This window comes from Rhipicephalus microplus, unplaced genomic scaffold (genome assembly GCF_043290135.1).
Source record: "Rhipicephalus microplus isolate Deutch F79 unplaced genomic scaffold, USDA_Rmic scaffold_45, whole genome shotgun sequence".
NCBI classification, from domain to species: Eukaryota; Metazoa; Arthropoda; class Arachnida; order Ixodida; family Ixodidae; genus Rhipicephalus; species Rhipicephalus microplus.
The window spans coordinates 2,468,999-2,490,732 of NW_027464618.1; the positions used below are offsets into that span (position 1 = coordinate 2,468,999).

The 21,734-nt window shown below is 44.2% G+C and overlaps 1 protein-coding gene across 1 annotated transcript in view; it reads right to left on the reverse strand.

Moving 5' to 3' along the window:
* Positions 1–21,591, reverse strand: part of LOC119163178 (serine/threonine-protein kinase TBK1) — an 86,018-nt gene extending 64,427 nt beyond the window's left edge. The window contains exons 1-5 of the mRNA XM_037415124.2: positions 21,453–21,591; positions 17,920–18,036; positions 14,644–14,784; positions 9,878–10,007; positions 4,776–4,866 (exon numbers count right to left, since the gene is read on the reverse strand). Of these exons, the coding sequence (XP_037271021.2) occupies positions 4,776–4,866; positions 9,878–10,007; positions 14,644–14,784; positions 17,920–18,015 (458 nt within the window). The 5' untranslated portion in view covers positions 18,016–18,036; positions 21,453–21,591. The remainder of the gene's footprint in view (positions 1–4,775; positions 4,867–9,877; positions 10,008–14,643; positions 14,785–17,919; positions 18,037–21,452) is intronic.
* Positions 21,592–21,734: the final 143 nt, after the last annotated feature.

A 21,734-nucleotide genomic window follows, 5' to 3' on the forward strand; every position in this document is an offset into this window, starting at 1 on the left:
ATGGTGGGGCTCAGATCTTGCTTTTCGACATAGAAAATTTTTTTTTTAAATTATTTCTTGGTGAAATAAGACACTTTCAATTTTTGTTAGCAGGGAAACAAACAGAGAACACCTAAATAAAATTTATTGTTGAATATTCCTTCTAGAAACTTTTGCAGCGAGTGTCAAAACATGAAAGGCGATTTTTTCACAGCTTCAGATCTTTTGCCAGTCTGACTAGCTTTACGGAACTTTGGGTTATGTTTTTATGAGCCAATGTTAATAAATCTTATACTGTTGAGCTCATAAGGAACAAAACTCGAGCTATGTTATTTTTTTATGACTAAGTTGAACATATAAAATTTTGTGAACAATAATGTGAGCGAATTACACTTCAAAATTATGGAGCATCAACACAATTGAAAATTTTGTGTGATGATGTATGTCAGCTTTAATACAAAGAGCGTAGCACTACATACCAGACTACAGCTGCATGTTAAACTGAACCAACAAATATCGAGAGACAGTGCCTCAAATTAAACTTCACTTACTTTCTCATAATCTGAAAACTGGGGGGGGGGGGGTGGGGTGCGCATGGCAAAAAACAAAACAAAACACGGACATACAAAAAAAAACATCGCGAAAAACAAAAGGGGGCTCGAGGGGTTCTCAATCGCAAGCGCCAACATCAGTGTTGCGGTCTTATCGCGGCTATGAGTGGCCGAACACACGAGGGTAGAGTTTTCACTAAGGTGAGAGTCTCAAAGGATCAACACAAGGAGCATAATCTATATCAGTCAAGACAACTCGCGTGTGTCTTCCTGGGAAACACGCGAACGGACGGGATGGCGCAGCTGGCTGCCGCAAAAGCGCGGGTCAAAGCTTTTCTCACTACTAGATTTTTTTAAAAGAAAACGCGCCTGGCCCCTTTTTATTGCGATAGCAATTACATGAAACGTCCAGGCAGTTTTGTTTTTTTTTACGTCACGACCATCCCCGTCTTTCGCAGTATATGTATACGTATCTATATAATATATATAAACACTAAAAAAAAAAAGCCGCCCGCGCTCAGCGCCGAGCTTGTCGCGATGCGCCGACGTGTGCTCATCTCTCACGTGTACTTTGGCCCATGGACGAATGCCTGTGCGCGCGCGCTTATCCTTTGGTGGGAGAATCGAGTGCCTTCGGCATTCACTAAAACAAAAGCGTCAGTCGCCGGACCCACAAAGGTCATTTTGATCTCTGCACAGGCTCCTTTTGCGAAAACAGCGCGCTCTTCATACACAGCAAGGTATAACTACTGGGACACTTGTTAGTTTGTACTCATCTGTACGTTTGATTACGTATCGAGCGATAAACGTTGTTAGTTCGCTCTCGTCCAGCGAGTATCATTTTCATGCGTCATTTTTGTGTGAGCAGAACTCTGCACGTTTCGATCTGCTTGCCGTTCTCAGCATTACACTCCAAGTTGTTGCTGTTCCATTTATTGCTTCGCCCTTGCGGCAAAACCGTAACTTTCTTTATTTTTTACGTATTTATTGCCTCTAACCTACCATTATTGCCTCTAACCTACAGGCCCCATTTGCGAAAACAGCCCGCTTTTCATACACAGCGAGATATAACTGGGACACTTGTTTGTACTCATCCGTACCTGTGATTATGTATCGAGCATAGCTTTTTTTTTTTGTTTAAACAGTGCGTTACATGTCGAGCGGTAAATGTTCGCTCTCATCTTGTGTGTATTGTTTTCGTGCGCCATTTGCGTGTGAGCAGCGCGCTGTGTGTTTCCATCTACTTGCCGTTCTCAGTGTGACATTCCAAGTTGTTGCTGTCGAATTCATTGCTTCGCGCTTGCGGCGAAACCGTGACATTTTTTTAACGTATTTACTGCCTTTAGTCTACCGCTGCATGCCCTTGGAGCTCGTAGATCGCTATCACGTCGCCGCGACCGCGGTTTTGTGCGCAGCGGTTGCGGAAAACGGTAGGTCATTTTACAATCCCCATGCACTTGGCTGCGCACGCGCCTTCAGAACTAAGTCATTTTATGCCATCTACGATAGCATATGCTGCAGTTTTGTCTGCAGAGTTAGCGGAAAGCAGCATTGCTTTGACAGGTTGAGCGTACATTTTCGGGGTTTTGTGGGTTACATGGTCGCCATACAGGATCGTGTCAAGAGTGACTGCGGTTTCGTCCACAGGGGTTGTCTCAACGACAACCACACGCACTGTAGAAGACAGTGTTTGCGCCAGTCCCACGCGTACTTCTGAAGCTTCGAGCACGCTACTGTCTGTCTTCATTGGACGCTTTCCATACTAAACTTCGTATCACCCGCCGCGATTAGGAAATGTGTTCGGAATATTCGAATTGAGGCCCAATGAACATAGTGGAACTTGGCTGGGAAATTTCAATAATTCGTATCTGCCGCGGTTTCGTTTCACTGAGATTGTACTGTACGTTTACGTTTACATAAACGTCTCTTAAACTCATTTTCAACAAAATGGGGTAGGTTCGAAAAGCCTGGAATGAATTGAGCTGTGTTTTTGTCGATGCGGCTAGATTATGCACAGAAATTTCGATTTCCAGGAGATTTTCATGACAACCGTACAAACGGAAGAAAGGGTCGAAATCCGAAGTCTCCCGTCCAATCCGGGAGACTTGGCAGGTATGCAATGACTGCTTACGGCATGATGAACATAGCCACATTTTCGTGGTAAGCTAGCTATAATCTGAAATTAAAGCAACAGGTTTATCATAACCAAGTATCAAACTTGTCAAGCACAATCTGCATGTTTAGCTTTTAGAAGCTTTTTATAATATGGCTTAAAGGTCTTTCTAGAAAGGGCCTATTTGATAGATCTACGTCTGTTAAAAAAGAAACAGCCAGATATGGCCCCATAGTCTCCGACCGGTTTTTCAGACACCCGATTTTTTAATCCCATCACTGCCATAGCACCACCATGCACTCCACAGATGTATAACACCATTCACAACACCAACCAAAAGTTTCAGACACTCGAAACCCTTCTCGTTGCAATTTTCCAGACTTTCTTTTGTTAGCAATCTCGTTCCAATTTTTCAGACCTTCTTTTGTTAGCAAGCAAAAATAGACAAAAACACTAACAAAATCGCTGCCATTTTCTTTTTCTGCAGCGTTGAACCCACGATGCACGTGTACCATCAGCTGGCTTACTAACTCACTTACAGTGTCACATGTGGTTGTCGTTGCAGCTTCAACGAACCATAGAGGTTCATATTATAGACGTTTGCATTAGATAGTATTCAATCAGGTAATAGAAAAATGCGCGGAATACAGCCAACCCCTATTCAACTAGTTCTAAACTAAACGGACCCCTCGTGGTGCTTTCTGCTGTTTAAGTCGAGAATGTTGACCTGCCCGTACAGCAATGTGGCGCCCCGCAGAAACTGATTGACCAGTTTTTCAGTCTTTTGGTAAATAAAGTTACAGTTTTGCTCGAGTCCTCATTCTTCGGACTCTTATCTCGGCCTGTTAAGGGCCTGAAAAGTCGATCGGCGACTGTAAAGGCATCCGTATCTCAACGTTCAGCCTTGTGGATACTCTGATGATGATGGGCCGCAGAAAAGATACAACTATGTATGTTTTACAACTACAACTATTACAACAGTTTGTGTGTTTTATACAAGTACAACTATTTGTATGTTTTATACAAGTAAATACTAGAGAAGCTTTATTGTACAATGTGAAGAGGCTACAAGCACAGTAAGAAAGACCCACACTATCTTGAAAGCATCAATCAAGTCTGACAAATTAGCAGAATACACCAAGCGTGTATAGTAACCAAGCCATCTCAATACCATAAATCAAGGCGTTCGAGAGACGGATCCTCCTCTCCACATCCACCCCACACAAACACACATCAGCCCCTACATAACTTGCATTCTGCTATATTTAGAACCCACTCAATCTATAAAACGCCGAAAAAAGAAGCCAGCGTGTGCTTATTCATGCAACACACTGTGCTGGCACTCATAGAGATGTAGGTAATACTGGCCCCAAAACACAATTCAGGTAAACAGATGATGACCTTTGGCACAGTTGGGGAAATAATGCAGTAGATGGGCACAGCAAAAAGCCGACTAAAGTTCGCAGCAGATCCATGAAGTGAATGCGGATGATGGGGCGAAGCAGTATGCATCAGATCACAAATTGTGGCTTTCTATTTTGTTCTGGTTAACAGCCTTTTATTATGTAGTTAACCTTTTGTTCTGTCATATGCTTTGATTAATGGGTGGTTAAATGTCGGCATTTTTACGATGTTGTGGTCTTTTTTTTTTAACCATTCGCACACTATGTACGCTCTGTAGATGGTACTGCGCAGAGGTGTTTTACAATCGTGCTTCGATTAAGGGTTGAAAACAAGCCTAGACAACAACGGTTCTTGTGCGACTCTATGGTGCTTCGCCTCTAAAAGAATTGTTGAAAAATGGTGCAGGTGGCACAGCTGGGCCACCACTGCAACTGCACTATCCTTTACTGCTTTCTTAAAAGCACAACAACTGCAAGTGGGGCGAACTTGAAGATATATTTTTCTGCTAGACGATCTACAGAACACCAAGACGCATTTATAAGGCACCAAGATTGAAAGAAACATCAGCAAGCAATCCAGTAATCTGGTATTACGCAAATGTCACTGGTTTTACTAGCCAACCGTACAAACTAATCTAAGGCCCATACCGATTGAATCCAAAGAAGCAGCAATAGCACAGTCACAGAATTCGATACCCTTTCCCAGATCAGCAACAACTCATTCCTCACCTGCCATCTTCGGCAACATACTTCATGATGTTGCCTGGTTTGAGGTCCCTGTGAATGATGTTGTTGTCGCGCAGGTGTTTCATGCCTGCACCTGTGAGCACAGACAAAAGAAATGTCAATAAAGCTCATTTACGCACAACAGATGCCATCATAGTCTATATCGATTTCGAAAAAAACATGCAGTGGCTGTAAAACAAGTACACTGATGTACACTGAGGTAAACAAGTACACTACCCTGCACTTATTTTCAGCGAGAATGAAAGCCACTGCCGCGGTGCATGAATTTCTATGCAGGAGGTGTGATTGTAGCTTTTGTAACTTGTCTATTGAGATGCACACAAACAAATCCACAATGTTAGATACTAATAAATTACAGCTTTCAATCTTCCCACTGCCTTTGCATGAGATTAGCACAATTACTTAATATAGTAACAGGCATTTGAATGCTTCAAGCATTTGTTTACTGTTCTCTTGACAACTTCAATGAACTCAGCATTTGGTTAATCTCAGCATTTTTTTTCAGTCATGAGAAATTTAATCAAATGAGGTTTCACTGCATATTCCTACAGCTTCGGTGATGTTCACTTTTTAAATGCACTTCATGCCAGTTACTACAGCCTCTGCTCCCTGGCTTGTGGTTGCATCTAACAATACTTCGCTTAACACTGAAATGCCAACACGAATTACATGAGCATGAAGCCTGAACAAGCCTGTTGTCTCCGTGGCATCGTTGAAGGCACAAGGTGTTATAAAAGAAGGATAATTTACTTTAACTCTGAAGAACGAACATGCCACACAGGCTATACACAAATGCCACACAGGCTAACAGTGCGGCAGTCTCTTTGTCAACGTCGTCCTCTTGCTTCATGCTGCAACACGCGCATCTCGTGGTGTTCCTAGCAATATGTCACCATTTGGCCATGCCGAAAAGCTTAATGGCCTCGTTAAGGCCGTCAGGACAAAGTTCTTCACTGATTCTACATAAAAGTGCTCGACCAGCCTATTCAACTGCTTACTAAATGACACATCATAGGAACAACATTCGGAACCAAAAAAAAACCTACATTGACGCCTAAAACTTTTCATGGCACGGAGAAGTTCCCCCATTTGTAGCGTGAAACTTTCCAAGAAAATGTGCTTTCCTTGACTGGCTTAACCTTGAGGAAAGCCACAACACGCATGATACCGGTGTCCTCTTTTCTAGACTTTAGCTTCGACGCTTGGTCTGGCCCGGGCTTTGACCTGTCTGCGGCAATTCTTCTTTCATTTTTGCTCTGACATTACCCATCTCCATGGTGTCGTCTGATTCTGTTGGCTTCAGCTCGTTATCTTTCTTTCGCTTGGTCCGGCGCTGTTTGTTCTCCTTTTTTTTCCTTGAGGTGGGTCTCCTCCTGAGCTCCATCCTCAGTAGTGGTCATGTTGGACTCGGTGGTCATGGAGAGGCAATAGTAACTGTCTAAAAGCAGCTATGACTTCGTCCCTTCACTCCACCCAGGACTGCTGCCATATGCCTTCGTATCTACACCATGCAGCGGCAGCATTCCAAGGCAGTCTATAGCCATGCACTGTTTGTTTTGGTCCACCTAGGCTTCGTGATCTCCTAGAGTGTTGACAGTCGCCACCCATTCGTCGGCGTCTTCCTGGAAGCCGTGGCACTGCAGTAGTTCGAAGGCAGCCAGTGATGGTGATACAGTCGGCAGACCTCTGAAGAAAGACGACACCACGCAGCCGAGTTGGTATGAGAGCGCTGCGAGGATTTACGAGAGATTTCTGCAGCTCTCAGGTGAGCTCTCTTCATGGTCTTGGGAGGTGGCTGCGGCCTATGCAGTATCGATCGTGTACAGTCCTGTCAAGGCCACACGAAACAGCACACAAGTCGACGCTTTCAAGGAGTTGACCGCTACATGGAGTCGCGTGATGGTGCGGAAAAACTCAGAGGCTTCTTTGGCATATAGAGTCAGTGGTGACATTTACACATAAGGTGTAGTCCTCGATTATCGCACTCACTGCAGTGGTACCCTTGGCTGAGGGAGATGGAACAGCACCCCTAAGCAGCTGCGGTGCCGATAAAGTACTGAGTGAGGCGCTGCCGCAACGGGAAGCATGAATGGCATTGAAGGGGAGCAGTAGGACTGCACTGCATGGCATCGCTGGATAAGCCTGCCCTCAAGCCATCGAGAAGGCCTGAACGTCATCCTCGCGTGGTGGCATTGGTGCTCCCGGCTGTGGGAGGGCTGTCAACTCCACGGTTGCGGTACCATGAACAGCATTCGCGAGAAGGAAAGCCCACAGAAGTGGTGACCCAAGGGAACTCACTTCCGGTTTGTAGTTTGTATACTGTGCCATTGTAGAAGAAGCGAGAGAGAACTAAAAGACAACGCCCATACACAGGGTCAGCTGTTCTTATCCTGACCTCGTCCTTCTCATCTTCCACTAGCGCTCGAACCCTTGTGTTACACTTTGTCATGACACCGTTGCACAGATGCAAAACAGCAAGATGCATCCTCATGGTTTAGCAGAGGATATAGCTCCACTGCAACGGGAGTCTCATACACTATGTAAATAGCAATTGCTGCCAATGCTTTCAATGTGAAAATGTAAACATAGACATTTAGGTCATCTGTTTCCACCTCCTTTCTCGACAGACCCAGACCCCCCAGTGAATCTCGTCAGACCCAAACCCACCTCCCCCGTTCACTGCCAAGGATTGCTCAGAACAGCGGCTAGCGATTTAGCGCATTGGCACTCGAAGATGAGATACCAAGCGCAGTGCGCACAGATTTTTTGTTATTGTAGCTACACATTTCGCGCATCGTCACCGAACACTGCCGCCAAGTGCATCATGCGCCAGCTGCTCTGTCCCCGCGACCACGCACTTTGCAGGCATATGGAGTGCTGTCAATAAGCTCTAGTGATGCGATTTATACATGCTTGGAGCCAAGATTGGTATCGCCGGGAGTGTCTATGTTTCGAAACGATGAAAGCCTTGTAAAAGAAAGTTTCCACGGCAAGCCACACGATGACGCATTTCACAGATAGAGTGGCGAAAGAACATGTAAGGAACAGGGGTACGAATTCTTATTTGCCAACTTGTGTCATTAAGCGGGCAGACTGGTCTTAGACTTTTTTTTGTTTATTTCTTCAGTGATCTTGATCAAACTGCACAGGATTATACAGTTTTTTCTGCTTATTTCAAATATTTAATTAGTTTTCCTGTAACTCATCTTAAGTTCACCCCCTATTGTTTAAGGCCACCATAGAAAAAAAAGTGCTTATCTAAAAGTGATATTTAAGATATGCCAACATAGACCAATGACTATAGATTGAAAGTATGCATGATTATTTTTTTTAGTTTTTAGGCCTTTGTTAATTATTTTACAGCAAAATGAACTATCCATTTTCAGAAGCAGTTGAAATTGTGTTACAATTTTGATGAGTAATGAATTAAAAAGGCTTGTGCTCTAAATTATGCTCCCGTACTTGCATTCTACACACATACAGGTTTCAATTGCAAAAATTATTATTGTTGTACCTGCCCTAGCTGCAGAGATATTGAGGCCTCAATAGTGAACAGTCATAAATTCACTTTTTTGAGAAAAATGGAAAAAACTGAGAACACACAGCTTCTTCAAAAAGCAACAATCATGGTGTGAACGTTTTGCAATCCTCATAAAGATGCCCATAAATTCGTAGCAGAGCTTCTAACACAGGTGCCGGCAAATCATGAAGAAGCCTCGAAGTCTGTTCCCCATTTTTTTGCATGTTCTGCATGTTAACAGCACCAAGAATCTGGACAGTTAGAATGACATTACACAAAAATTACCACTTCTTGGTGTGTGTAAATTTGTAGAGATATAGAAAAATACTTGCAGAAACCAAATACGTCAATTTTAAAAAATGAATTTTTTTTTCACTTTTTGGTCCCAAAGACCAGTCTGACCCCCTTATATTAACTGCTCAAAAAAATTCCTGTGGCACAAGGTTTCTGAACTGTTTGTTATTTGAAATGAAGGCATAGGCTGTCATGATGTGTTTCTGATGCAATGAACTTCTCTATGGAAAAAAATTGTTCAGGGATTATTTATAGTCAAGAAGTACTTAATTACGATGATGACAGCTTGAACACAATAAAAAGGATGTGTAACCATTTCAGTATATGGCCTTATTAATTAGTACAATTTTTTCTGTCATGCCTATCACACTACTCCTTCATACAGAGAACTTAGTCTGAAATTTGCATTAGTTCTTTGTAGATTGAAAAAGAAGGTATGGAAAAAAAGGGGGGGGTGGGGAGGAGCAGAAAAGGCACACTGGGCCGAGGCCGCATGTTTGATAAGTCAAATGTCACAAAGCAAACTAAATATATCACCATTTTTTGGTGTTTAGAAACGTTGAAGAGAAGGTGAAAGTTCCCAGATTTTTCAATACTGTTTTTTTTGGCACTGTGAACAGCTCGTGGAGCACATATCTTGGCAACCACTTCAGAGACTTTGATTCTGTTTATTTTGTAACACTCCTTGAACAGTACTTCAGGGGGAGCGATCTTGTTTTTTCGTTTTAGTTCTTCAATAATTTTTCGTAGGGCTTCTCGTTTGTAGCCCAAGTCTTCTCATTGCAGTATTGCTAGGAAAAAGATTAACTACAAGTTTTAGTGTTGCAAAAAAATTATTTTAAAAGTGCAGCCCCCTGGAGCATAAATTTGACTGTGCGAACAGTAATTACCAACTATTTATGTCATTTTATAATCCTCCAGCTCCTGCATGAGGTTCAATGAAGGTATAATTTGCCTCTCATCAAGTTTTTGCAGTGTTGCCTCGAAATTTTTATGGTAGCACTGTGCGGCCTTTCTTGAGTCTGTGCCAATATTCATCAAGATCCAACCAGAAACAAAAAAGTTGGTTTTCAAAGGCACGTCCCCCCTTAGCATGCATTGACATCGCACAGTACAGGGGCCTCTGCCATTTTGCCTATATCGAAATGCGACCGCTGTGGCCGGAATTGATCCTTCGGGTCAGCAGCCAAGCGCCGTAGCCACTGTTACACTGTAGCTGACAGCGACAAAACGAAATCGGAGTACTCAGAAAGATGCAGAATAGACCTACTGAGGTCACGGAGAACGCCGAGGAAGTCGTACTCTTCGAGTCCATAGCTGTTGGCTGGGTCGTCCAGGATGGTGAACAGGCTTCCGCCAGTGCACAGCTCCATCACCAGCACCTTGCTGTGGTTCTCCACCTGATAGCCAAAGCATGTACGGAGCCATTGAAAAGGTTTGTAGACAGTTTATATCAGGGTTAAAGTGAAACAACTAATGGGGCTTAGCAATCATTTTGGCCTTGAAGAATCCAAGCAGCTTTTCCCAAGTGACCCTGCACACTATAGAGCGTAGCAGCGGAACTTCTGGTTGCCAGTCTGATAAATTACCGCATTTACTCAAAAAGAGGTCGGGCACGAATATAGGTCGACCCCTTACTTATAGTGTTCTACGAGAAAAAAAAAATATTCAAATACTATAGGTCTGCTTGTGTTTTTTTTTTCTTTAAAAAATAGAAAAACTGAGACATAGCACATCTTTATTTACATAACTTAGTGCCCTAATCACTGCCGGGGCCGTCATCTTGTCAGATGTGCAAAATGTCATCTTATTTTTCGCAAGCCGCTTCCCAAATGATGACGTTCTCGCTGCCGTCGCTGCTGATCGCACGGCCGCGAAAAGCAAGATGCCGTCCGTTGCACACCAACAGATGGTCCCGCTGCTTTCGCCAACCCTGAATCAACTTTTCATTTACACAGAACTCACACTGCACGACACAATTGCTCAAGTCTTTGGCAAAAAGTATCACTTGGTGCTTGAGGTCACCTGTGTAGCTTTGCGACGTGACATCCTCGCAACCATGCACAAGTAATGGTGGTGGTGTTTAGAAGAAGAAAAAGGCGCCTAATTTCTGCAGCCTGGCACAGCGCCTAATGCAAATGCGAACCGTCACCCCGTCACACAGATCATACACAAGCAAAGCGCGACACAGCGAGGCCTCAGCCTTAGGCCAGTGCGGCTGCGTGCCAGAAGGCAGTATCGGAAACACGGCTAGTGGGCTAGGGACTTCACGGCCTATACCTAGGGAAATTGTGGTTTTCATCGCAGACATGGCGGGGCGGCTGCATTTCGTGGAGGCTTTGAAAAGGCGGCACGAGGCTATCGCATCAATCACTTTTTTCTCAATTACTCAGGCAGTCGGAAAGAAGAGATTGATTGATTTGTGGAGTTTAACGTCCCAAAACCACCATTTGATTATGAGAGACGCCGTAGTGGAGGGCTCCGGAAATTTTGACCACCTGGGGTTCTTTAACGTGCACCCAAATCTGAGTACACGGGCCTACAACATTTCCGCCTCCATCGGAAATGCAGCCGCCGCAGCCGGGAATCGAACCCGCGACCTGCGGGTCAGCAGCCGAGTACCTTAGCCACTAGACCACCGCGGCGGGGCATCGAAAAGAAGAGAGGGGGGAGGTCTTTATTCCATATTTTATGGCATATAGCGTGCATATGCAGCAAGAACCGTTCGAGGAACACCGGGCGCGGAAGTTGAATGCTATTAGTTCGGTGCTTTTGGTTGGTTTGATCATGAATATAGGTCGAGATTCTTTGGTCAAGAATATAGGTCGATAGCTAGTTATGAACAACATTTTCGGGGAAAGAAAAAGGGTCGACCTATATTTGAATAAATACGGTAGCCTATGAAATGTCCAAACGTCTAAAAATTGTGGTAGATTTGACCACCATAGGTTCATTATTAGCTGCTAAAATCAATGTCAAAAGTTTCATTTCGAAGTTTCCTGCCGATATCTCCAGTGTCCTGTCACAAATTTTAGCGTCCTTTTTTTATATTTTGGCCACAATGGTTCAAATAAATTTGCTAAAACTTGGTATTTTGAGTTTCCGGCTTTCTCAGATGACAATGTACTTCATCTCTACTAATGAGTAACTACGCAGGCCCTAGTAGACACCGTCAAAATCTAGGATCTCACAGCAACTAGAGCAGTAACTTCAAGGTGCCATTGCCAGCCATGTTTTCTTTTTGCGTGTTTTGTGGCACATAGAGGTGTCGGAGAGTTGAGCGTCGCAGTGAACTTATATGCGACAAAAGTTATCGCTTCTCGCATTCATGGCTTCTTTCGTTCGAAAGCACTGTTCATTAATCATCGCCGGTCGTAGATGCCGAGAGGGGTGTTAGAAAAGTTTGCCGTGCAAGAGCTGACCTCAAGTCTTTATGCTGTCTCCTATTTCTTTTTTTTCTCTCAGTTCCATTCTGCCGGTAAAAAAATGTCCAAAAAAGGAGCAACATCGCTCGCAACGTCCGAAATCTGCGTGCGGCGCTCGCCGCAGTCTACAATAAAATCGTCGCATGTAAACTGCAGTGGAGCAAACACGCACCTATATACTTTAGAATGTCTTTCTTAAAATTTTTTTCTCCCTTTGTATATGCATATTTTTATTGCGACTGTGTTGGAAGTGTTCATTGTCAAAGGAGAAGGCTTTGAAATACGTTCACTATATGTGGACTCGGTTTCAAAGGGTAGCATAAGAAAATTGTTTGTGCACCCAAATACGATCGTTATAATCGATAGATCTTTATATCTGGGATCGTTGTAAGTGGGTTGGACTGTATTTACATCGTATGAAAAATGTTGCAATTGGCGTAAGCCTACTCTTTTCTTTAGCAAAGAGTTTCTTATTTTGATTGCTAGAATGGCTACTTGCCAAACTACCGTATTTACTCGAATGTAACGCAAGTTTTTTTTCAAAATCTCTCTGAAGTGATTTGGGGGTCCGCGTTGTAATCGAAGCACCTCAAATCGTGCCTTGGCGGTGCCGCCCCACTGGTTCCTTAAAATGGCTACGACAAACCTAGCGATCTTTCAACCTTGTGCTGGCAACATATGCACGCTGGCAACATCGAATCCAATCCAATCCAATTGTTCGCAACTTGTTTTGCGGGCGGTTCATTTCCTTTGTGCTTCCGCGACTTCGGCTCGAGCAAACGGCAGCGCGACGAGTTCAGTACGATGCCCACTTTAAGAGAAGTGCAATACTGATGGCTGAGGAAATCGGGAACTCAGCCGCGGCTTCACAGCTAGATGTGGCGGAATCTACTATCCGTGGGTGGAGGCTCCAGCTTGAAGCGCTCTTCAAAAGTGAGCCCGGCCAAAAAGGCTTCCGTGGACCTCGTTGTAGCCGTCACACAGAACTCGAAAAAAAAGTGGCGGAGTTCGTGACTGAGCAGCGAAATCGCCTATTGGGGGTCAATGTTGACCTGATTCAGTGGAAAGCCCGAGACGTAGCTCGAGAGATGGGGATCCCGTGGGAGAACTTTAAGGCTTCACGTGGATGGGCACAAAATTTCATGCGAAGAAATGGATTTTCCCTCCGGCGAACAACGTCGATAAGGCAGAAGCTACCAGCAGATTGCGAAGCGAAGCTAGTGGAGTTTCAGCGCTATGTGCTCGACCTGCGCCGCTCGTCGCAAATGCCGTTGGGGCACATTGGCAACGCGGACCAGACTCCCGTTTTCTTGGACATGCCTATGTCAAGGACTGTCAGCGAAACAGGTGCCCCCCAAGTTCGCATAAGGACAACAGGCAACGAGAAGACACGGCTAACCGTGATGCTAGCCTGCTTGGCGGATGGGCGCAAGTTGCCGCCATACATCATTTTCCGGCGCAAAACCATCCCGAAGGAGCTATTCCCCAGGGATGTGATTGTTCGCTGCCAAGAAAAAGGTTGGATGGGCACTCCTGTAGCGAGAGAGAAAGACGGAACGGCGGCCAACGTAGTCGTGTCCTTCTCTCGCCACTTTATTCCACGCCTGAAGCGGAGCCTCGTGGCTTTCCACGTCCGATACGCCAAGTGCGGTAGCTTGTTCTAATCCTCGCGCAGCTCGAGCTAGCATCAGCTGCGCGAGAGGCGCGGCGATCAAGAAATGATGATGGTGATGATGGCACCACACTTCGCTTATGCTTGACTGGGTCAAGACTGTGTGGTGCCTACGGCCAGGTGCACTCCTCCACTCCGCCTCCATCCTAGTTCTCGACTCATTTCGCGGTCACCTGACGCCCGAAGTGAAGAAGCTGATGCGGGAAACTCAGACGCAGCTCGCTGTTATTCCCGGAGGTATGACGTCCGTGCTGCAGCCATTAGACGTCTGCCTGAAGAAACCATTTAAGGATAGAATGTGGCAGCTGTACGGAGAATGGATGCGAGAAGATCGGGCTTTGACACCTACGGGTAGGATAAAGCGACCTAGCGCCGCGAAGATTGCCGAGTGGGTGTCCGCCGCACGACATGATAGTTCGCCCATTTAAAAAGTGCTGTATATTGAACTATATGTGGATGGCACCGAGGATGACCTCATCTGGGAGGAAGAAAGTGACAAAGAGGGCTCGACCACCGGCGATGAAAGCGACGAATGAACAAAACTCACTTTATATTTAGAAACTGGGATGTCTTTGCCACTATCATGTGCAGCAAATAAAGGTACTTTTTTCCCCCGCTTTACTCGCGTTACATTCGTGGTTTTTTTTTTTTCTGCACTGAAAAGTCACTCCTCGCGTTACAATCGTGGTCGCGTTACATTCGAGTAAATACGGTACGTTTCGTTTCGCTTTGTTATACAAGTTTCTCGTTCGTTCCTTTCTACTATTCCCATGCCCATATGTACTTTTCTTTTTAGCCACTTCCTGTATGGGCCTATGCAAAGGCCTACAGTGTTGTTAGGTAAATAAAAAAATAACGTAGACAATCAATGGAATCGAAAAGAATTTGAAATCCCCAGACACTGAGGTGAATGGAGCTCATACACAAAAAAATACTCACATCTTCCTCGACGGCCAGGAGCCGCACAATGTTCTCATGGTTGACAATCTTGAGAACCTCAAACTCGCGCATCTGCACCTCGAGAGGCCGCAGCTGGCTGACCTGGTTGAATGTCTTCACGGCCACTGGCTCACCCGTTTGCTGCAGCGACAAACCAGAAACCGAGGTTAGGAAGACAAAACAAGGAACAGAGATTACATCCGTGAACGTGTTATAACAGTGGGAGACTCTGGATTAATTGTGATACCCTGGAGCTTTTTAACATTTTGATGTGTGCAGAAGCGCCTGATGGGGCCTTGCATTAGAAGACGGCGACGCGGGTGTCGATGCACTAGTAAAAATGCCCCAACGTGGCAGGCTTTGGAAGTAGAAGAAAAGGGGGGAAAAGACACAGGACAGGACATTTTGCATTCAATACAATCAGGTGGCCTAGCCTGAGTGAACTTCTAAACCCCTGCGACGGGGTCCACAAGTTGAGGCCATGTGCTTCGCGTGGCTGTAATTCTTCGCCTCTTATGCTTCGCATCCATAAGCTCCACCTTCCTCGACAGCCTTCTCACGCCAACGCTGACAACTTCCACACCACTGTCACATCGCTTATTAACTCTCATCACCACGGCACACTCAGGTGATGACTGCCCAGTGGGTGAGCTTGTGTTGGGCATTCCATTACTTATATTACATTACAGAGTACATTACTTTTTTGCTGTAAGGGGTGCTCATTAGCTAGCTCTTGTCTCTTCTTTGTTTTTATTGTTTGTTCTAGTCTGCGTGTTGAATGTGTGTATAAATTAATGTAGTGCACCAGCTTGAATTGAGTATGAATTTCTCAAATAGGCATCACCAAACCTTAGTATGCTACCTAGAGGCATCAAAGCTACAAGAGTCGAGACCCTCCCGAAGGTGTAAAGGCAAATTGCTGTTGTGTCCATGTTCATATTTCTTATAATTCCTACACCTTGCTTAACCCTTTCGCTATAGTGGGAAAAGGAACCGTTTCTATTAGGCGAAAAAAACCTTTTTTTGTGTGTCAAGATAATAATGCCTCATTCACATTACTTGGTACCAAACTGTATCAAAAAGAATGGTTTGTCCAATAACATAAAAGTATCATATACGTTTATTATACACATCAAGAAAAAATATTTAAAATAAAGAATTTCTGCCTGGATTATACAATTAACACTTTAAAAAGGAGACCAACTTAAAAAATTGAGGTTAAAAAAATTCAGATATACAATTTGCAGTTGCAAAAGGTTGTTCCAAGTTTCAAGAATTACTGCCAAAAACTGTTTTTCCCACAAAAAAAGAAAGTGGGGGTGCTGCCGTAGATGGGTTATTCTGTGCAGCTTGCCATCGCAGACATGGTTGACCTGCTCCGCGTCGATTACACTTAGAAAGGCAAGGAACGAACAAAAATGGCTTCTGTGCATAATACTAATAAAAATCAGGCTTGAAGATGACTCTCAGGTATTTCAGTAGAGATAAAGGCGAGGTAACTCAATTATTTCCACGTAAATGAGGATTCCAATGCACTTCATTGGAAGTGAAGTTCCTCCACGAACCCCCCCTTTTCATGTATGTCTGGCTCTCTAAAACATGTATACATGCATATTTGTTGGTGTAGTTACACATCATGCTGGTCAGTTGTGCAGTGCAAAACAGCTGCATGAAATCGACGACCTGGAAGAAGCGCCGTAAGTTACTTTGAAGTGCGTCTCCGACCCCTGTATTTCTTCTCAAGAGACACTGCACACACTTGACAGATTCCTGCCAAGAATCATGTCCGTAGAACGTTGAGACCCTCAAAATGAGTAAAACTACTGTGAGTACACACTGCACCGCCAGTAACTACTAATTAGACAACAAAATGTGTGCCACACATACAGCCGGCACTCACTCGCTGAATTTTGCGGCTTGACTTGATGCATCCTTGTCACCGGGGCTGAAATTTGATTTGTCAACATCTTCTCCAGACTCACAGATGCCGATTCCATCCTCAAAATCTGCCAGTGATGCGCTCGATTCATGACAAACGCGTCATCTTGTAGGACTGTCCGCACAAAAAAAAGACACGATGATCGGCGCGTACACATAGCTACCTGAAACTTCTTGAGGCGAGGAAAAAACTTTCCTAAAGCAAAACAAAAAAAAAAACAAAAAAAACATCACGGATCTCATGGTGTGTTTCCTACTTTCTTGCATAGATGGCGTTAGGTGCTCGCAAACTCCGAGAGCGCGCAAGAGTGAAAACTTGAGAATGCATCATTCAAATTGAACGATTTGAATAGGTGCAGTAGCGAAAAAGTTAAAGACTGCTAATAATGTCTGCATTTTGTTTGGGCTTAATATTACCTGCCAGCTTCGAATGTGTAAGTAACAAAACCAGGCCCCTTCATAATTTTCCTCCAATCTTCTCACTCATAGCAGAGTAAAGGTCCCCAGACTGGCAAGCATTCAGGTAGTGTAAAAGGCTTTATATTGGTCATCTTCCCTCCCCCAAACTTTACACACTGGTTTAAAACATGCCCATATATCTTTGCATACAAGAAAAGAACCCGGGGTGATAGTTACAGCCTGGCAAAGTACCACAGTCGGTGCAGAGGCAGCTGGGTGGGCTCAGACGCATCAGAACTTGTTTTTTTCGTTGGTCGTTTTCATCCACACTTTTAAACTCTCATCCTGAAAAAGTGTAGGGGCACCCACCTATGACACTGCATTTTAACTTTTATTGGGCAGTGCAGCCAAAGTTTCTTCAGGAGTGCGCAATTCTTTTCAAAATTTAAGGCAGGTTTTTCGTACTACTGCCTGTTTAATGGATAGCAACAATTAATACACCCAGTAATGCAGGAAGAAGTGCACTTAATAAAGCCTTCTGCTTGCTAGCTGTCAATAACCGGCTAATCACGGCTTCCTACAGGAATTTGCCAAACGCCTTCAGAGGATGGCCGCTAGCAGCCTGTCGCCAGCCGCTGTTGGAAAACATTGGTGTTTATGATTAGGTCATCTGTGCTCTCTGCTCGTGAAATTCATGCACTGCACACAACAACATAATTTGAATAAGAAGGACGCAGCTTCATCTTTTATCTGTGAAATGCATTGCTATAGCAAGCCGAAGGTTTGCTACAGGGCCTCTTTATATGATAGGTGTGGAAAGGGCACGGCTAGAGCTCTGCCACAGGAAACTTCCTCAATGTGTTTCTCATACCTGTCTATTCCAACATGATTGTAACTCGAAGTCAATAAAACTCCCGGTTCCTTTCATTCAGAACACACCTTGTGGACACCTCGATAGACAGCTCCGGTGGCACCCTTTCCAAGCACGTCCCTGGTGTTCCAGACATAATTCGGTGAGCCCCGCAGGTACGACATGGCCACACTGTGAAGTTAGTCCTGCACAAAAGCAAAATATTGCAGAAATCACACAAACGAGCACCAACAACAGAACTCGTACAAATTGTTCAGACATTGTTCAGAGTTTCACGTCCTGCTGGATGACGACTGAGGGCAGCGAACAAACCGCATTTGCAAATGTACATTTGGCTCAAGGTTGTTTAATTAGCTCCCACATTTTAGTACACAGACATTTCGAAGAACTCATCCCTGACATCAACAGGGCTCAATCTCATAAACCTCAAAACGGCAGCAGAATAAATAAATAAGTAAATACCACAGGCAGCACACCACTTCAGCCGGTTTCGCTTGTTTACATTAAAGCACCCCAATAACACCTATAAGCAAGCATGTTTTTCAAATGATGTACACTAATAGATGAGATAGGTGACGAGATAGCAAAGAAGTGCCTGCCCTCAGATATGTTCACTCACAGCAGTGCCTTCCATTTGGCAGCAAAAAAACTTGCTTGCCTCGTTGTCTACCAAACTTTTACACTCTCAGGCCAACTTATGCTCCCCCACAAAAGGAATTTTTAGTGAAAAATTTCCAATAATGCTACCGAGTGTTCTCACCTCTTGTTTCAGGTTTAACAGTTTATGGGCTCTGGCACGCATCAGCATCAGCCTATCCTCTTTCCAGAGTAATGAAGGCATATCTGGTTTATTCAATTCTCTCTGCCCAGCAAGAGGCGATTTCATTATTATATGCCTGAGAGCTTTTCTATTTCACGACCCCAGCTTACTCTCTGCTGCCCGTGACTGTGTTTCCTATTCCTTGAAGGCAAATAAATTTAACAGTGAAAGGTCAGTGCTTAAGAACCTCTACATTGAAGAAAGATCAGTGCTTAAGAACCTCTACATTGAAGAAATTCTCCCCAGATCAGGTCCAGTCGCAATCAAAGGCAGTCGTGTGAGATCAGTATTAGCCTCTCAGTTGTTAAAGTGTGTTAAGTTGGTTTGAAGGTAATTGTGAATGCTTACTGATCTAGTGTGTTTACACACCGTTCGGCTTCTTAGCCAAGCCACAGCTGCAGTGGCCACAAATAACTACATCCTGCCATGGTGGTGTATCCGTTTTGGTGCTTGCAAGACCCGAAAGCCATGGGTTTGCTCCCGGCAGCAACAATCGCAGTGCGATGAAGGCGAAATGTTAAGAGGCACTGTGCGATGTCACAGCATGTTTAAAGAACACCACATGGTCAAAATTTATGAAGCCCTCTACCGTAGCATGCCTCTATTTATATTGTGGTTCTGGCATGTGAAACAAAAGATATTATTACAAACAACTCCACACAACCACATTTCTTATGTATCCAGCAGTACTCTTTTAACACGGGAAAAATTGCGCTAAAATAGAAAAGGATGCCACAAAGAAAGAACACTAAACAGATCGAGCGCAAGCTACTAACTGTTTTTATTTGACTGCAGAGCATCGGTTAAATAAGGAAATCGTCCGTAGCTGCCCAGACGTGCCGAGGAACATCACGTGCTAATGCACCTTTTTCATCAAAAAAAGATACTTTTTTTGATGAAAAAGATACTGCACCATAGAGCGACACCGAGGCCTCACTTACACAACTATCACTTTTCGTGTTGATGAAGAACGCTTCCAAAGCCGCACGCGTGTTTTTACTATGCCCCAGTATTCTAGCAAAAGTGATGCGATAAGCCAGATGCCCAACAACGATGAACGTGTTAACAGCAAAGAAGGGATGTCCATGCGAATCGTTCAAAAGACAAACAGCAAAGTGCACAGTGTGGAAGGCACAGCAATTTTTAATAGCTAGTCCATAGATTACAGCAATTGAGGTGTTCCTGAAATACACTTTCCTTTTATTAAGGTTTGAGTTTCGAAACTAATATGGTCTGGTAAGTGCCCCGATATTACTAGTGGTTATGCACGGATGGAAGTCATTGTCCTGGAGTATAAACGACCAAAACAAAAACGACATTACTCTTAGCCAAGGTGCTGGCATAGGATTTTCACAATCCTGTATACTGCCAAATGAACAAATATACCGTTTGTAAGCGAGAACAATATTGAATGTTCTGCTCAAGAAAACGCTACAAAACTTAAGCTTGCTTATTTTGGTCATGTGACAGCAGCCACCAGTTGAATGGAGCGGAAATTAATGTTAGCTTATAAGAGGCAACGTAAAACAAGGCAGATCATGCATGCACAATGGTTGGATGGTATATTCTAGATTAATGCCAAGACGAGCTTAATGATGATAATTATTTATGGGGTTTAATGTCCCAAAACGATCACAAGTTTAAATAACTTGAATTTGATAGGTCTGATGGCAGTCATTTAGTCATTGGGATGACTTGATGTCACACAAGCAGGAAGAGGTACGTATTACTTAAATTTTGTTGTGCTTACATATGTATCAGTTTGAAAACTATTTCGTAATGATAACTTGCAAGCGTTGTACTTTTTCAAAACTTGTGATGACGCATATATATATATATATATATATATAGCATCTTAAATCTTTTGAGCGCAATACCAACTTGCAGAATAAACAGTCGATACAGTTTGCATCGAATGTCCTTATCTGTCCTCGGCATTTATCTTGAACACTCCCCTTGTCACAAAGAAAAAAAAAGAAACTTGATATCACCAAGTGCAGCGACGTGTACGAGGTCAGTTGGCGCAGGCTTCTTCTTTACATTTTTCCCGAAGTGCAAGGCAGCTGCTGAGATTCGGCAACTGTCAAAAGCCTTTAAAACCGATCACGCCAGTGCCAATATCGCAATGGCATTCGCATTACGTCATGCGATCACACGCGAATGGCAGCAAGGGCGGCCGATACGATAAACAGCACCTAATTAGCGGAAAATCTTGCCCGGACTATTGGCACTCCGACGAATCGAAAAAGAGACTTCGACGTTGGTTGTCAAAAACTTCTCGATCGTGCAAGCACGTTGGAATCATATCGAGGGGCGATGTTTACAACACATTCGAAAGGCATTTTCTAATCTTGTTCCTCTTTTTTTTTTTATCGCATTTTGACATTTCCTCGCTTAAAAACCTTCCGCACAATGGCTGAAGTGTGATAGCAATGACACTTCGCACTAACTTAGATGTCGAATTTGATTACAGGGACGGACGTCATAACAAGCACAATGCGAAACCACAGCTTAGTCAGCTGATTGCGTTGGGCAGAAAAGAGAAATCCGAGCTTCGCGTAAGACAGGATTGGCAAACAATGAGTGCTTTACGACAGCGAACGCACACGGATCGGCGACACCGGTGTTTCTGTCGATAAACGTGCCGATCGGAGTCGCGCGCTTGATAAACAAAACACGGCGGGCCCCTTTGCGTCACATTGTGCAATGACGCAAAAAGCGTGCCACTTCCGCCACCAGCTACACTACCTGCTCACGCTGCAACACCTAGCTGCAACTCACCGGACAGGGCGGACTGATTGCGGCCACCTGTCAACCGATGCCGGGCGTCCGCGCAGTCACATCAACGGCGGCCACATACGCTCGTGAAGTCGATGGAACCAGGAATTTAGCGCGATTAAATCCACGTCGGAGCGAGCGAACTTGCCGTCGTCTAAAATCAACAAACAGAGAACAAGTGCAACAACATAAACAACAAAAACGAAACTTTTTAACCCCAGTGTACCCAGACTTTTTCATCTGTTCAGTCAAACTTTTACTTTAGGTAATAGTGTTTACTGTTGA